The sequence below is a fragment of the Coregonus clupeaformis genome, chromosome 40 (assembly GCF_020615455.1).
Source record: "Coregonus clupeaformis isolate EN_2021a chromosome 40, ASM2061545v1, whole genome shotgun sequence".
NCBI classification, from domain to species: Eukaryota; Metazoa; Chordata; class Actinopteri; order Salmoniformes; family Salmonidae; genus Coregonus; species Coregonus clupeaformis.
The window spans coordinates 6,203,171-6,222,047 of record NC_059231.1 but is presented as its reverse complement, the minus strand read 5'-3'; the positions used below and the strand labels follow the sequence as shown (position 1 = coordinate 6,222,047).

The window sequence follows — 18,877 nt, the reverse complement described above, 5'->3', positions numbered from 1 at the left end:
TTTCCTTCCTCTCCGGCAACTGAGTTAGGAAGAAAGCCTGTATCTTTGTAGAGACTGGGTGTATTGATACACCATCCAAAGTGTAATTAATAACTTCACCATGCTCAAAGGGATATTCAATGTCTGCTTTTTATTTTTACCCATCTACCAATAGGTGCCATTCTTTGCGAGGCATTGGAAAACCTCCCTGGTCTTTGTAGATGCATCTGTGTTTGAAATTCACTGCTCAACTGAGGAACCTTACAGATAATTGTATGTATGGGGTACAGAGATGAGGTAGTCATAAAAAAATCATGTTAAACACTATTATTGTACACAGAGTGAGTGCATGCAACTTATTATGTGACTTGTTAAGCAAATGTGTACTCGTATTTAGGCTTGCCATAAGAAAGGGGTTGAATACTTATTGACTCAAGACATTTCAGCTTTTCATTTTTAAATAATTTGTAAACATTTCAAAAAACATAATTCAACTTTGACATTATGGGGTATTGTATGTGTAGGCCAATGACACTAAATTCAGGATGTAACAACAAAATGTGGAAAAAGTAAACATTAACATACTAGAGTTTGTTGTGATACTTACGTTAACTTTGAAGGCTTGGACAGTGTTGTCCAAGAGAAGTATGTTGCAGCCCACCTCAGTGTGCTGCCTGTCACGTGCCAGCTCCGACGCCCGGACATTGTAAGATCTGCCAGCAGGCAACCGGAAGCGTGCGGTCATTACGGTCCAACCAGGGTCTGCAACACAGAGACAGAAAGGAAGCGGACCGTGACAACCAGGCTAATGGAGAGATCGCTATAGAGTTGACATGTGAAATCTTTTCAAGTCAAGTTAGTCTGGCAACAGTCAACGCTCGTACAGAATGACGGTTCTGAAATGCATTCTTCTGGGAATAAAAACTTTACAGGACAACGTTTCATTTAGAGTTAAAGGTCCACTGCAGTCCAAAACGTGTTATATATGAATACATTTCCACACTATGGAGGTTGGAATAACACCAGGCGGTAAATTAGTTAATAGAACAATAAGAAAGAAAATTCCAAACCTCTCCGCCAATAGCAGCTAGTTTTCAGTTTTCCCTTCCCAACTCAGGCCACTTCGACAGTCCTAGCTAAATTCATGCTTGAAAAATTGCTAACCAGAAATGATTTGATATTGAGATAAAAACAGCATAATTGGACCTTTAAAGGGCAGAAAGCTGTAGAGCAGAATCAGATGGAGGCTCAGCAGTCTGTCTCCCTCACTATACAGTAGGCTTGGGCGGTATAATGTATATACCGTATGCCAGGGTCATTTTGAAATAACCACAGTATGATTTTCAATACCGTCAACAACAACTAAAAACTCTGGGCTCTCCCTCCTCACGGGGGGTTGTGCTACGCCACTGCTTATAACTAAGTGCCAAATAAATTGTCTCTAGCTCAGGGCTCCAGCTATGCATTTGGTTTGCTAACTTGTTAGCTAAGTGGCAAGATCAAGCTTCTTGGTTACAGCGGAGACAATCAATCCACTCCTGGAACAAACAACCCTGCTGTCTAGTATTTGTTTTGTGCAAACTGTGAGTAGCCTTTTGAGATAGTTGTATAACTTTATGAGCTGGGTTGTCTGTCTTTGCAATTAGTTTATGTTCGCTTGCACTTGTTAGTATTTAGCTAGCATCCGCTAGTAATTAGTTAGCATTTGTTAACATTATTTGAATTTATTTTTAAGTTTGGAAAGAAATAGCGCCCTTTGTGTGCACTGCCGGTAATATGTATACCCCGGTATGGTACAGGAATGGTATGTAAATCTGGATACCGCCCAACCTTACTATACAGTACTATTGACGACAGCACTCAGCTAACAAACCTGCACATGCACAAGGTGCAACAAGTGCTCCATCTGACAAGAATGAAAAATGAATAGGGAGTACAGACAAGCCTACATGCTGAATGGGGAGAATATAAGTAAACTCCCTGATTGAATCCTCACACAACACACTGCATTGGTTGGTAAAGCCCTGTCTTCACAGCATCACCCCTCTAGGGATCGGCTACAAAACCTAACCTACGGAGGTCACGCCCCCGCAGTTAAAACCTGATGGATCCATATGGAAGGCTTCCTGTGCCTTTCTGAGCAGTTATCACAAAACATCACAGGCCTTTCCAATGATGAATGGCAGAAGACAGCCTGTGTGTGCAGAAGTGCTGAGTTGAACACAGACATAGCAGGGGACCCAAGGGACCAATTCCAGCATGCTGTGGAGAGTCACAGCAGTACTTATTTAATGAACACACGCTGCCTTCTGCCCTGCTGTACTTAGTAATTCTGGTAATGTAAACTCTCACACAAAGGGGTACAGTAAGCCAGCTCGCCCATATGAATACCACATTGTCCATTAGTCCTACTACTCAGATGTCTTTAGCCTGTCATATGAGAATTGTCTGAAGGACAGTTGGACAGTTCTGAGAATTGTCTGAAGGACAGTTGGACAGTTCTGAGAATTGTCTGAAGGACAGTTGGACAGTTCTGAGAATTGTCTGAAGGACAGTTGGACAGTTCTGAGAATTGTCTGAAGGACAGTTGGACAGTTCTGAGAATTGTCTGAAGGACAGTTGGACAGTTCTGAGAATTGTCTGAAGGACAGTTGGACAGTTCTGAGAATTGTCTGAAGGACAGTTGGACAGTTCTGAGAATTGTCTGAAGGACAGTTGGACAGTTCTGAGAATTGTCTGAAGGACAGTTGGACAGTTCTGAGAATTGTCTGAAGGACAGTTGGACAGTTCTGAGAATTGTCTGAAGGACAGTTGATTAATACATCTTCAGGGCTGTGTTTAATGCTCTTAGCACACGAGACAGGCTACAGTACTTGGAAAAAGATTAGTGTCTCAAGAAAGGCCCTGGGGATGACTTATTACGGCTCACGAGTCACGCATTTTGTATGGAAAGAGCAATATGTGATATGATACACATGTACAGTGAGGGAAAAAAGTATTTGATCCCCTGCTGATTTTGTACGTTTGCCCACTGACAAAGACATGATCAGTCTATAATTTTAATGGTAGGTTTATTTGAACAGTGAGAGACAGAATAACAACAAAAGAATCCAGAAAAACGCATGACAAAAATGTTATAAATTGATTTGCATTTTAATGAGGGAAATAAGTATTTGACCCCTCTGCAAAACATGACTTAGTACTTGGTGGCAAAACCCTTGTTGGCAATCACAGAGGTCAGACGTTTCTTGTAGTTGGCCACCAGGTTTGCACACATCTCAGGAGGGATTTTGTTCCACTCCTCTTTGCAGATCTTCTCCAAGTCATTAAGGTTTCGAGGCTGACGTTTGGCAACTTGAACCTCCAGCTCCCTCCACAGATTTTCTATGGGATTAAGGTCTGGAGACTGGCTAGGCCACTCCAGGACCTTAATGTGCTTCTTCTTGAGCCACTCCTTTGTTGCCTTGGCCGTGTGTTTTGGGTCATTGTCATGCTGGAATACCCATCCACGACCCATTTTCAATGCCCTGGCTGAGGGAATGAGGTTCTCACCCAAGATTTGACAGTACATGGGCCCGTCCATCGTCCCCTTAGCAGAAAAACACCCCCAAAGCATAATGTTTCCACCTCCATGTTTGACGGTGGGGATGGTGTTCTTGGGGTCATAGGCATCATTCCTCCTCCTCCAAACAAGGTGAGTTGATGCCAAAGAGCTCGATTTTGGTCTCATCTGACCACAACACTTTCACCCAGTTCTCCTCTGAATCATTCAGATGTTCATTGGCAAACCTCAGACGGGCATGTATATGTGCTTTCTTGAGCAGGGGGACCTTGCGGGCGCTGCAGGATTTCAGTCCTTCACGGCGTAGTGTGTTACCAATTGTTTTCTTGGTGACTATGGTCCCAGCTGCCTTGAGATCATTGACAAGATCCTCCTGTGTAGTTCTGGGCTGATTCCTCGCCGTTCTCATGATCATTGCAATTCCACAAGATGAGATCTTGCATGGAGCCCCAGGCCGAGGGAGAGTGACAGTACTTTTGTGTTTCTTCCATTTGCGAATAATCGCACCAACTGTTGTCACCTTCTCACCAAGCTGCTTGGCGATGGTCTTGTAGCCCATTCCAGCCTTGTGTAGGTCTACAATCTTGTCCCTGACATCCTTGGAGAGCTCTTTGGTCTTGGCCATGGTGGAGAGTTTGGAATCTGATTGATTGATTGCTTCTGTGGACAGGTGTCTTTTATACAGGTAACAAGCTGAGATTAGGAGCACTCCCTTTAAGAGTGTGCTCCTAATCTCAGCTCGTTACCTGTATAAAAGACACCTGGGAGCCAGAAATCTTTCTGATTGAGAGGGGGTCAAATACTTATTTCCCTCATTAAAATGGAAATCAATTTATAACATTTTTGACATGCGTTTTTCTGGATAATTTTGTTGTTATTCTGTCTCTCACTGTTCAAATAAACCTACCATTAAAATTAGACTGATCATTTCTTTGTCAGTGGGCAAACGTACAAAATCAGCAGGGGATCAAATACCTTTTCCCCCTCACTGTATATAATAATATAAACAATAATCATTTTCAAACATCGCATCTTGAATATCTCCCAGAGTCAGGTTGAATCATGTTCACTGTAGCTGATGTCTAACAAGTGGTCACAGCGATGTGAAACATGTCATCTCTGTTTGACCGGCAGAGAGACTGAAGAATACAGCTGCTGTATCTTCATGACCGCCCTCATAACAGTGGTGTCATACAGTCAGACATGTTAGCCTCTACATCAGGTGGATGGCGCGTGTACGCCGAGCAGCGAGTGGAGATGAAGTCAATTCATGTGGAAGCACCCTTGCTGCGGCTCAGTGACACACAGCTACGAGCTGTTCCTTTCAGCTGGGCCGTGGAGCCAAGGATGACCATGAGCCAAAGAACTGTCCTGTTTTATTATCATCCAAGCAATGTAGTGTCTGAAGCACTGTCACACAAAGGTTACCAGATGTAAATAGATCGAGCAAACTGACGGCGATCATATAAAAACTGTATCCCAAATACGTCACACACTTTCCTCAAAGGGTTTCATGTATGTGTAAATATATATACACTGCTCAAAAAAATAAAGGGAACACTTAAACAACACATCCTAGATCTGAATGAATGAAATAATCTTATTAAATACTTTTTTCTTTACATAGTTGAATGTGCTGACAACAAAATCACACAAAAATTATCAATGGATATCAAATGTATCAACCCATGGAGGTCTGGATTTGGAGTCACCCTCAAAATTAAAGTGGAAAACCACACTACAGGCTGATCCAACTTTGATGTAATGTCCTTAAAACAAGTCAAAATGAGGCTCAGTAGTGTGTGTGGCCTCCACGTGCCTGTATGACCTCCCTACAATGCCTGGGCATGCTCCTGATGAGGTGGCGGATGGTCTCCTGAGGGATCTCCTCCCAGACCTGGACTAAAGCATCCGCCAACTCCTGGACAGTCTGTGGTGCAACGTGGCGTTGGTGGATGGAGCGAGACATGATGTCCCAGATGTGCTAAATTGGATTCAGGTCTGGGGAATGGGCGGGCCAGTCCATAGCATCAATGCTTTCCTCTTGCAGGAACTGCTGACACACTCCAGCCACATGAGGTCTAGCATTGTCTTGCATTAGGAGGAACACAGGGCCAACCGCACCAGCATATGGTCTCACAAGGGGTCTGAGGATCTCATCTCGGTACCTAATGGCAGTCAGGCTACCTCTGGAGAGCACATGGAGGGCTGTGCGGCCCCCCAAAGCAATGCCACCCCACACCATGACTGACCCACCGCCAAACCGGTCATGCTGGAGGATGTTGCAGGCAGCAGAACGTTCTCCACGGCGTCTCCAGACTCTGTCACGTCTGTCACATGTGCTCAGTGTGAACCTGCTTTCATCTGTGAAGAGCACAGGGCGCCAGTGGCGAATTTGCCAATCTTGGTGTTCTCTGGCAAATGCCAAACGTCCTGCACGGTGTTGGGCTGTAAGCACAACCCCCACCTGTGGACGTCGGGCCCTCATACCACCCTCATGGAGTCTGTTTCTGACCGTTTGAGCAGACACATGCACATTTGTGGCCTGCTGGAGGTCATTTTGCAGGGCTCTGGCAGTGCTCCTCCTGCTCCTCCTTGCACAAAGGCGGAGGTAGCAGTCCTGCTGCTGGGTTGTTGCCCTCCTACGGCCTCCTCCACGTCTCCTGATGTACTGGCCTGTCTCCTGGTAGCGCCTCCATGCTCTGGACACTACGCTGACAGACACAGCAAACCTTCTTGCCACAGCTCGCAATGATGTGCCATCCTGGATGAGCTGCACTACCTGAGCCACTTGTGTGGGTTGTAGACTCCGTCTCATGCTACCACTAGAGTGAAAGCACCGCCAGCATTCAAAAGTGACCAAAACATCAGCCAGGAAGCATAGGAACTGAGAAGTGGTCTGTGGTCACCACCTGCAAAACCAGTCCTTTATTGGGGGTGTCTTGCTAATTGCCTATAATTTCCACCTGTTGTCTATTCCATTTGCACAACAGCATGTGAAATTTATTGTCAATCAGTGTTGCTTCCTAAGTGGACAGTTTGATTTCACAGAAGTGTGATTGACTTGGAGTTACATTGTGTTGTTTAAGTGTTCCCTTTATTTTTTTGAGCAGTGTATATATACACAGTGGGGAGAACAAGAATTTGATACAGTGCCGATTTTGCAGGTTTTCCTACTTACAAAGCATGTAGAGGTCTGTAATTTTTATCATAGGAACACTTCAACTGTGAGAGACACTTCACAGTTCAACTCTTCAGGTCATTGACCAGGTCCTGCCGTGTAGTTCTGGGCTGATCCCTCACCTTCCTCATGATCATTGATGCCCCACGAGGTGAGATCTTGCATGGAGCCCCAGACCGAGGGTGATTGACCGTCCTCTTGAACATCTTCCATTTTCTAATAATTGCGCCAACAGTTGTTGCCTTCTCACCAAGCTGCTTGCCTATTGTCCTGTAGCCCATCCCAGCCTTGTGCAGGTCTACAATTTTATCCCTGATGTCCTTACACAGCTCTCTGGTCTTGGCCATTGTGGAGAGGTTGGAGTCTGTTTGATTGAGTGTGTGGACAGGTATCGTTTATACAGGTAACGAGTTCAAACAGGTGCAGTTAATACAGGTAATGAGTGGAGAACAGGAGGGCTTCTTAAAGAAATGTTTTCCAACAATTGTTTACAGACAGATTATTTCACTTATAATTCACTGTATCACAATTCCAGTGGGTCAGAAGTTTACATACACTAAGTTGACTGTGCCTTTAAACAGCTTGGAAAATTCCAGAAAAAAATGTCATGGCTTTAGAAGCTTCTGATATGCTAATTGACATAATTTGAGTCAATTGGAGGTGTACCTGTGGATGTATTTCAAGGCCTCCCTTCAAACCCAGTGCCTCTTTGCTTGACATCATGGGAAAATCAAAAGAAATCAGCCAAGACCTCAGAAATTTTTTTTTGTAGACCTCCACAAATCTGGTTCATCCTTGGGAGCAATTTCCAAATGCCTTAAGGTACCACGTTCATCTGTACAAACAATAGTCCGCAAGTATAAACACCATGGGACCACGCACCCGTCATACCGCTCAGGAAGGACCTAGAGATGAACGTACTTTGGTGCGAAAAGTGCAAATCAATCCCAGAACAACAGCAAAGGACCTTGTGAAGATGCTGGAGGAAACAGGTACAAAAGTATCTATATCCTGAAAGGCCACTGAGCAAGGAAGAAGCCACTGCTCCAAAACCACCATAAAAAAGCCAGACTACGGTTTGCAACTGCACATGGGGACAAAGATCGTACTTTTTGGAGAAATGTCCTCTGGTCTGATGAAACAAAAATAGAACTGTTTGACCATAATGACCATCGTTATGTTTGGAGGAAAAAGGGGGAACTTGCAAGCCGAAGAACACCATCCCAACCGTGAAGCACGGGGGTGGCAGCATCATGCTGTGGGGGTGCTTTGCTGCAGGAGGGACTGGTGCACTTCACAAAATAGATGGCATCATGAGGACGGAAAATGATGTGGATATATTGAAGTTAAAGCTTGGTCGCAAATGGGTCTTCCAAATGGACAATGACCCCAACCATACTTCCAAAGTTGTGGCAAAATGGCTTAAGGACAACAAAGTCAAGGTATTGGAATGGCCATCACAAAGCCCTGACCTCAATCCTATAGAAAATGTGTGGGCAGAACTGAAAAAGCGTGTGCGAGCAAGGAGGCCTACAAACCTGACTCAGTTACACCAGCTCTGTCAGGAGGAATGGGCCAAAATTCACCCAACTTATTGTGGGAAGCTTGTGGAAGGCTACCCGAAACGTTTGACCCAAGTTAAACAATTTAAAGGTAATGCTACCAAATACTAATTGAGTGTATGTAAACTTCTGACCCACTGGGAATGTGATGAAAGAAATAAAAGCTGAAATAAATAATTCTCTATTATTCTGACATTTCACATTCTTAAAATAAAGTGGTGATCCTAACTGACCTAAGACAGATACTTTTTACTAGGATTAAATGTCAGGAATTGTGAAAAACTGAGTTTAAATGTATTTGGCTAAGGTGTAAGTAAACTTCCGACTTCAACTGTATATATACTATTTTTTTTACCCCCTTTTTCTCCCCAATTTCAATCTTGTCTCATCGCTGCAACTCCCCAACGGGCTCGGGAGGCGAAGATCGAGTCATGCGTACTCCGAAACATGACCCGCCAAACCGCACTTCTTAACACCTGCCCGCTCAACCCAGAAGCCAGCTGCACCAATGTGTCAGAGGAAACACCGTTCACCTGATGACCGAGGTTAGCCTGCAGGCGCCCGGCCCCCCACAAGGAGTTGCTAGAGCACGATGAGCCAAGTAAAGCCCCCCCGGCCAAACCCTCCCCAAACCCGGACGACGCTGGGCCAATTGTGTGCCGCCCTATGGGAATCCCGATCACGGCCGGTTGTGATACAACCCGGGATTAAAACCGGGTCTGTAGTGACGCCTCTACCACTGCGATGCAGTGCCTTAGACCACTGCGCCACTCGGGAGGCCCAAAGGGTTTCATTTCTAAATCTAAAGCTGTGGTGTGTGTGTGTGTGTGTGTGTGTGTGTGTGTACTATGACGCTGTTCACTGATGCTCAACATGTGAGGCCCCACAGCTGAGGCTTGTCTTCTCCACATCCCTTCCCAATGAGAGGAGGACAAAGCAAAGCCAAGTGAGTTAGCGCTCTGTCAGGCAACAGGACGGCCGGCCGCTCAGCCCTCCGGAAGCATGCTTCCATTATTGCTTCCTCCAGTAAGCAGAGCTTCCAAACACTGGGCCTGGGCTGCCGAGTGTGTGTGTGTGTGTGTGTGTGTGGCAGGCCTCTTGACCCCAGTGTTTCCCTCACCGGTGGGCTCCTCCTGTGCTCTCGGCTTATTACAAACACAGACAGCCCAGCAGCCTTTCTGTCTCCCATCCTCCCCCCTCCATCCTAGTCCTTCCCCCTCACCCCTCTGCCTCTCTACTATCAACAGCCCAGCCAAACCCCTCTGCCTCTCTACTATCAACAGCCCAGCCAAACCCCTCTGCCTCTACTATCAACAGCCCAGCCAAACCCCTCTGTCTCTCTACTATCAACAGCCCAGCCAAACCCCTCTGCCTCTCTACTATCAACAGCCCAGCCAAACCCCTCTGCCTCTCTACTATCAACAGCCCAGCCAAACCCCTCTGCCTCTCTACTATCAACAGCCCAGCCAAACCCCTCTGCCTCTCTACTATCAACAGCCCAGCCAAACCCCTCTGCCTCTACTATCAACAGCCCAGCCAAACCCCTCTGTCTCTCTACTATCAACAGCCCAGCCAAACCCCTCTGCCTCTCTACTATCAACAGCCCAGCCAAACCCCTCTGCCTCTCTACTATCAACAGCCCAGCCAAACCCCTCTGTCTCTCTACTATCAACAGCCCAGCCAAACCCCTCTGCCTCTCTACTATCAACAGCCCAGCCAAACCCCTCTGCCTCTACTATCAACAGCCCAGCCAAACCCCTCTGCCTCTCTACTATCAACAGCCCAGCCCAGCCAAACCCCTCTGCCTCTCTACTATCAACAGCCCAGCCAAACCCCTCTGCCTCTACTATCAACAGCCCAGCCAAACCCATCTGCCTCTCTACTATCAACAGCCCAGCCAAACCCCTCTGTCTCTCTACTATCAACAGCCCAGCCAAACCCCTCTGCCTCTACTGTCAACAGCCCAGCCAAACCCCTCTGTCTCTCTACTATCAACAGCCCAGCCAAACCCCTCTGCCTCTACTGTCAACAGCCCAGCCAAACCCCTCTGCCTCTACTATCAACAGCCCAGCCAAACCCCTCTGCCTCTACTATCAACAGCCCAGCCAAACCCCTCTGCCTCTCTACTATCAGCAGCCCAGCCAAACCCCTCTGTCTCTCTACTATCAACAGCCCAGCCAAACCCCTCTGTCTCTCTCCTATCAACAGGCCAGCCAAACCCCTCTGTCTCTCTACTATCAACAGCCCAGCAAAACCCCTCTGTCTCTCTACTATCAACAGCCCAGCCAAACCCCTCTGCCTCTCTACTATCAACAGCCCAGCCAAACCCCTCTGCCTCTACTATCAACAGCCCAGCCAAACCCATCTGCCTCTCTACTATCAACAGCCCAGCCAAACCCCTCTGCCTCTCTACTATCAACAGCCCAGCCAAACCCCTCTGCCTCTACTATCAACAGCCCAGCCTGGCCAAACCCCTCTGCCTCTCTACTATCAACAGCCCAGCCAAACCCCTCTGCCTCTACTATCAACAGCCCAGCCAAACCCATCTGCCTCTCTACTATCAACAGCCCAGCCAAACCCCTCTGTCTCTCTACTATCAACAGCCCAGCCAAACCCCTCTGCCTCTACTATCAACAGCCCAGCCTGGCCAAACCCCTCTGCCTCTCTACTATCAACAGCCCAGCCAAACCCCTCTGCCTCTCTACTATCAACAGCCCAGCCAAAGCCCTCTGCCTCTCTACTATCAACAGCCCAGCCAAACCCCTCTGTCTCTCTACTATCAACAGCCCAGCCTGGCCAAACCCCTCTGCCTCTCTACTATCAACAGCCCAGCCAAACCCCTCTGCCTCTCTACTATCAACAGCCCAGCCAAACCCCTCTGCCTCTATTATCAACAGCCCAGCCAAACCCCTCTGCCTCTCTACTATCAACAGCCCAGCCAAACCCCTCTGCCTCTACTATCAACAGCCCAGCCAAACCCCTCTGCCTCTACTATCAACAGCCCAGCCAAACCCCTCTGCCTCTACTATCAACAGCCCAGCCAAACCCCTCTGCCTCTACTATCAACAGCCCAGCCAAACCCCTCTGCCTCTACTATCAACAGCCCAGCCAAACCCCTCTGCCTCTCTACTATCAACAGCCCAGCCAAACCCCTCTGCCTCTACTATCAACAGCCCAGCCAAACCCCTCTGCCTCTCTACTATCAACAGCCCAGCCAAACCCCTCTGCCTCTCTACTATCAACAGCCCAGCCAAACCCCTCTGCCTCTCTACTATCAACAGCCCAGCCTGGCCAAACCCCTCTGTCTCTCTACTATCAACAGCCCAGCCAAACCCCTCTGCCTCTCTACTATCAACAGCCCAGCCTGGCCAAACCCCTCTGTCTCTCTACTATCAACAGCCCAGCCAAACCCCTCTGCCTCTACTATCAACAGCCCAGCCTGGCCAAACCCCTCTGTCTCTCTACTATCAACAGCCCAGCCAAACCCCTCTGCCTCTACTATCAACAGCCCAGCCAAACCCCTCTGTCTCTCTACTATCAACAGCCCAGCCAAACCCCTCTGCCTCTACTATCAACAGCCCAGCCAAACCCCTCTGTCTCTCTACTATCAACAGCCCAGCCAAACCCCTCTGCCTCTCTACTATCAACAGCCCAGCCAAACCCCTCTGCCTCTCTACTATCAACAGCCCAGCCAAACCCCTCTGTCTCTCTACTATCAACAGCCCAGCCAAACCCCTCTGCCTCTCTACTATCAACAGCCCAGCCAAACCCCTCTGCCTCTCTACTATCAACAGCCCAGCCCAGCCAAACCCCTCTGCCTCTCTACTATCAACAGCCCAGCCTGGCCAAACCCCTCTGCCTCTACTATCAACAGCCCAGCCCAGCCAAACCCCTCTGCACTGCTAGGGCCACAGGAAAGGTATGTGTCCTCACATCAAATACTCAAGTTGTGTCCCACATTGCATTCCTTTTCCCTTTAGCAAATCAAATCAAATCTTCTTCAGTAGACACCACCGGGATATTTATGTTTCCGTTCAAGATGTTTCGTAATATGTGATGACAGCGGCTCAATATGCTCAAGGTCAACAGTGTTGCTGAATGTCCTCAAAAAACAATGAGCAGGAAACAAACTGCTTACCTTCACCACAAACACAGCTACGACTAGGAGTTTGTGTTGTCATTCTTCACCACAAACACAGCTACGACTAGGAGTTTGTTGTCATTCTTCACCACAAACACAGCTACGACTAGGAGTTTGTGTTGTCATTCTTCACCACAAACACAGCTACGACTAGGAGTTTGTGCTGTCATTCTTCACCACAAACACAGCTACGACTAGGAGTTTGTTGTCATTCTTCACCACAAACACAGCTACGACAAGGAGTTTGTGTTGTCATTCTTCACCACAAACACAGCTACGACTAGGAGTTTGTGTTGTCATTCTTCACCACAAACACAGCTACGACTAGGAGTTTGTGTTGTCATTCTTCACCACAAACACAGCTACGACTAGGAGTTTGTTGTCATTCTTCACCACAAACACAGCTACGACAAGGAGTTTGTGTTGTCATTCTTCACCACAAACACAGCTACGACTAGGAGTTTGTGCTGTCATTCTTCACCACAAACACAGCTACGACTAGGAGTTTGCGCTGTCATTCTTCACCACAAACACAGCTACGACTAGGAGTTTGTGCTGTCATTCTTCACCACAAACACAGCTACGACTAGGAGTTTGCGCTGTCATTCTTCACCACAAACACAGCTACGACTAGGAGTTTGTGCTGTCATTCTTCACCACAAACACGGCTACGACTAGGAGTTTGTGTTGTCAATCTTCACCACAAACACGGCTACGACTAGGAGTTTGTGCTGTCATTCTTCACCACAAACACGGCTACGACTAGGAGTTTGTGCTGTCATTCTTCACCACATTCTTCAGCTTATATGCTCAGTTTTTTTATCTAACCTATCTCTTTGCCCAAATCAAATTAAGTGTAACAGTGATCTCTCCAGTTTATGGTGCAACTGGTGTTGAATGGTGCTTACACCAGCCTATAGAATAAGCCTAACGTATGTATTGGAGAGACATTGAGTGAGATACAGTCAGTCAGTCAGTGATCATTCATTCGATTTGCAGCCAGGGGAAGAGTGTGTCTCCTTAGTCCAGGAAAGCTTGCGGTAGAGTGAGGACATGGAGATTATCTTTACAGCCACAAACAGAAGCTTTGCTGCCCTACAGACACTGCATGGTCCTATTATTAGGCATTGAACACAATGGGTGGTGTCCAACTGTCTAGAAATGTGAAATGCTACCCACAACCCCTAAACACCCCCTCTAAAAAGTAAGCATTCTTTCATCCCACTCTGTTGTCTGTCTGTGTGCCCATTCTCTGTACTGTCCTAGATACTAGTACAGCAAACCTGTAGTGTTGCTTTTTCTTCTACTGATCAAGCTAGGAACGGTAGTCTCCCCTGTTTGTTTTCTTAAACAAGCCTCTCTATTCTTAATTGTATTGTTGTGCATGAGTTGTCACACACACTAGCTTTCGACCTTGGTGGATCTTGGCAGGGATTCCCCATAGTAACTCGTCCCTTTCTACTGTAGCTGCTATCTAATGAATGACTCACTGCTTCTGATCCTTGTGCTTTGCCAATTATGTGCCTCGTGAAAGCTAGCTACTACCCTTCAAAAAAATATATAGGGCTCTGTTGGCAGCATATTTCTACAACCATTTTATTTGAAGGTCATCTCACAACGACGCTCACCAGCAGTCTTTCCCTATCAGCCCACATGAAGAAGATAAAGACATGCTCTAGTCTCGACATCTGGATTGGATCACCTGTTTCTCTCAGTGGCCAGCGGAAACTACACTACAGCACCTTACTGGGGCAGGAAGGAGAGATCTCCTGACATTCTTCTGGGCTTTTCTAATATCCTCTAATCTGCACTGTGACTGTCCTCCTAAGCCTGAGGTTGTGTCCCAAATAGGCCTCTGGTCGAAACTAGTGTACTATAAAGGGAAAAGGAGTGCAGATTAGAGGATATTAGAAAAGCCCAGAAGAATCTCAGGAGACTTGTCTAAATTGTTTCATTAAATCTATGAGAATAAGGTTAGTGAAGAGACATTGTGACAGCACAAAGCTACAATAAAGCAATTTCAAATTTTATTGGTCGGATACACATTTAGCAGATGTTATTGCGGGTGTAGCTCCAACATTGCAGTAATATCTAACAATACAAGTAAATCTAAAAAGTTAAAGAATTAAGAAATATAGAAATATTAGCAATGCCAGAGTCAGGACTATAAATATATACAGTACCAGTCAAAGGTTTGGACACACCTACTCATTCAAGGGTTTTTCTTTATTTTTACATTGTAGAATAATAGTGAAGACATCAAAACTATGAAATAACACATATGGAATCATGTAGTAACCAAAAAGGTGTTAAACAATTTGAGATTATTCAAATAGCCACCCTTTGCCTTGATGACAGCTTTGCACACTCTTGGCATTCTCTCAACCAGCTTCACCTGGAACGCTTTTCCAACATTCTTGAAGGAGTCCCCACATATGCTTAGCACTTGTTGGCTGCTTTTCCTTCATTCTGCCTTCCGACTCATCCCAAACCATCTCAATTGGGTTGAGGTCGGGGGATTGTGGAGGCCAGGTCATCTGATGCAGCACTCCATCAATCTCCTTCTTGGTAAAATAGCACTTACACAGCCTGGAGGTGTGTTGGGTCATTGAAATGCATTCCAGGTGACTATCTCATGAAGTTGGTTGAGAGAATGCCAAGAGTGTGCAAAGCTGTCATCAAGGCAAAGGGTGGCTATTTGAAGAATCTCAAATATAAAATATATTTTGATTTGTTTAACACTATTTTGTTTACTACATTATTCCATATGTGTTATTTTATAGTTTTGATGTCTTCACTATTATTATACAATGTAAAAAATAGTAAAAATAAAGAAAAACCCTTGAATGAGTAGATGTGGCCAAACTTTTGACTGGTAGTATATATATATATAGAGAGAGAATATGTAGGATAGAATAGTATATGTCCAGCAATAGGTAAATACAATAGACCTTGATTAGAATACAGTATTTACACAAGTGGGTAAAACAGTATATAAACATTATTAAAGTGACCAGTGTTCCATGACTATGTATACTGAATAAAAATATAAATGCAACATGTAAAGTGATGGTCCCATGTTTCATGAGCTGAAATAAAAGATCCCAGATATGTTCCATACTCACAAAAAGCTTATTTCTCTCAAATGTTGTGCACAAATTTGTTTACATCCCTGTTACAGAGCATTTCTCCTTTGCTAAAATAATCCAGCCATCTGACAGGTGTGGCATATCAAGAAGCTGATTAAACAGCATGATCGTTACACAGGTGCATCTTGTGCTGGGAACAATATAAGGCCACTCTAAAATGTGCAGTTTTGTCACACAACAACGCCACAGATGTCTCAAGTTGAGGGAGAATGCAATTGGCATTCTGACTGCAGGAATGTCCACCAGAGCTGTTGCTAGAGAATTGAATGTTAATTTCTCTACCATAAGCCGCCTCCAACGTCATTTTAGAAAATTTGGCAGTACCTCCAACCGGCCTCACAACTGCAAACCACGTATAACCACACCAGCCCAGGACCTCCACATCCGGCTTCTTCATCTGCAGGATCGTCTGAGACCAGCCACCCGGACAGCTGATGAAACTGTGTTTTTTTTTTTACAACCAAAGAATTTCAGCACAAACTGTCAGAAACCGTCTCAGGGAAGCTCATCTGTGGTTTGCTGATGTCAACGTTGTGAACAGAGTGCCCCATGGTGGCGGTGGGGTTATGGTATGGGCAGGCATAAGCTATGGACAACGAACACAATTGCATTTTATCGATGGCAATTTGAATGCACAGAGATACCGTGACGAGATCCTGAGGCCCATTGTCGTGCCATTCATCCGCTGCCATCACCTCATGTTTCACCATGATAATGCAAGGTCGGCCCCACGTCACAAGGATCTGTACACAATTCATGGAAGCTGAAAATGTCCCAGTTCTTCCATGGCCTGCATACTCCCTAGACATGTCACACATTGAGCATATTTGGGATGCTCTGGATCGACGTGTACGACACCGTGTTCCAGTTCCTGCCAATATCCAGCAACTTCGCACAGCCATTGAAGAGTGGGACAACATTCTACAAGCCACAATCGACAGCCTGGTCAACTCTATGTGAGTTTGCATAAGGCAAATGGTGGTCACACCAGATACTGACTGGTTTTCTGATCCACGCCCCTACCTTTTTTTATGGTATCTGTGACCAACACATGCATATCTGTATTCCCAGTCATGTGAAATCCATAGATTAGGGCCTAATTGACTTATTTCAATTGACTGATTTCCTTATATGAACTGTAACTCAGTAAAATCATTGTTCAGGTCAGGGTACTGGGCGGAGGCCGGCTAGTGGTGACTATTTAAATGTCTATTTAACTATTTAACAGTCTGATGGCTTTGAGATAGAAGCTGTTTTTCAGTCTCTCAGACCCAGTGAGCAAGTACCATTTGTCCCGGACAGCTATCATCTCAGACCCTCAACAAAATATACATTTCATACAATCCCATAAATAGCACTTTTTGAGTTGTGTTGTGCTCTCCCTGTCTCCAATCTCTCTTCCATCCCCTCCCCCTCCTCTTTTTCTTATTCCGCGCCCCCCTTCTCTTCTCCTGCTCCCACTGTGGGGAAATGTTTTGTGTTTGTGCTCTTTTCTCTTTCAGCCTCAACTCTGCCTGTCACTCCAGAGCAAGGCCATTATGTAAATTACAATAATCAACTCCTCTGAGAAACCATTCAATCTCTCAAGGCCATTCATAGCTGAGTGGCCAGCGGCCCACAGGGGGTGGAGGCCTGGGGATAGTTTAGGGGGGCAGGGGGAGAGTTTCAGTCCTTTCCAAGAACATCAGCTTTAACGTATTCTGAGCACACAAACAGTGCTCAAAGGTCAGCTAGCGGAGACGAGCAGAGCCGAGCGGCGGCCATAGATGTGGTAAAGGAGTCAATGGAACACAGACGTCCCATTGACCAGATTGGTGCACATTCAACAAATCTGATCTAACAAAGGGGATATTCGTCAAATCCGTCATGATTTATGTATTGTAACAGGTCCACAATGTGGTTACTTAAGTCCGATTTGGATAAATGTGGATGTTTTAACTGCATAACATTTAGAAGTTCTCCCTTTTCAGGTTTAGAAGAAGTGACTGCTAAATGCTAACTCCTGTTCGTATAAGATGGTTAGCATAGCTAGCACAGAAATCGGTGGTGGTAGTCAAATTCGTTTTTAACTGTAATGCAGTTGATTGGTAACGATGACATGAGCATGTATTGGGGTTGACATCCATAAAAGCATTATATTAAAATGTTTACCTCAATATAGTGTGAAATACACATAAACAATATCCTAAATGTAGACATACTTAGCTGGAGGGCAATGAGGAGACTCGGGATCTTTCCCTCATGGCCTTTCCCCCACGCGTTTCCATGGCAATTCCATTGTTTTGGTCGAGTTCGATTGACCTCTTTACTGCATCTATGGGGTTGGGCTGGCCTTGTGTGTCGCACCGCCCGGCCCCCCCAACCCCTCGGCCACCCCCGGCCCATCCGACCACCCCTGGCCCATCCGACCACCCCCGGCCCATCCGACCACCCCTGGCCCATCCGACCACCCCTGGCCCATCCGACCCCTCACCCACCCCAACTGTGCTTCTGTAAAGCTACTGTATGAACTGTGCAGATGTCAAAGCCTAAGCACGCTGGGCATGTCAAAGATCTACATTATCTTGTAACTTGATTAAATAAGGTTGAGGATGTAGATGTGAAGCCTTTGCCCCTTTACATTGATGTTTGGTACAGTTGGAGCGTCAATATCCCCTGATCTTACAAGGGTGCTGAAATGATGTTAACCTCAGGAAGCCTTTGAATATCTCAGCTGAGATTCAGTTGTTGACAGCAGACTTATTTCCTCAACTTTAAGCATTATGACGTCTGTGCCCCCAGAAGGCCTGTGTCCTCATGAGTCTCTGTCACACATATAAACTGGTACAGATATAGCCCTAGCCTACAGTCGAATAATACAGCTTATTGGTCAATTCAAAATACATTACGATTCACTTATTAAAACCACGTAACTTACTAAAGCGAGGCATGTTTAACATTTGATCAGTCATCCAGTACAGTACAGTATGAAAATGTATGCACTCACTAACTGTAAGTCGCTCTGGATAAGAGCGTCTGCTAAATGACTAAGATGTATATTAAAAAATTTACAGTGCTGTGAGAGCGGGAACTGGTTACACAACATCATTCAGTGGGCTCGGTTCAAAACAAGAGACCCTCTCTTTCCCGTTGCACTAGACTCAGGACTTCCAGAAAGAGAAACAGAAACATACATTTGATTAAAGCAGCACATTCCCCAGATTGTTTTCTGCTTAAGTTAGCAGATTTAAACGTTAGGGGGTCGTGTTCTGATCACGCAGTGAATATCCACCCGCATCCACCTCGACCTTGCACCTTCCTGCC

At 45.9% G+C, this 18,877-nt stretch overlaps 1 protein-coding gene across 2 annotated transcripts in view; it reads right to left on the bottom strand.

Moving 5' to 3' along the window:
• LOC121555173 (tyrosine-protein phosphatase non-receptor type 4) overlaps positions 1–18,877 on the bottom strand; it is a 107,674-nt gene that overhangs the window by 58,970 nt on the left and 29,827 nt on the right. For both annotated transcript variants that reach the window (XM_041868999.2, XM_041869000.2), the window contains exon 2: positions 587–741. In XM_041868999.2, the coding sequence (XP_041724933.1) occupies positions 587–724 (138 nt within the window). In that variant the 5' untranslated portion in view covers positions 725–741. The remainder of the gene's footprint in view (positions 1–586; positions 742–18,877) is intronic.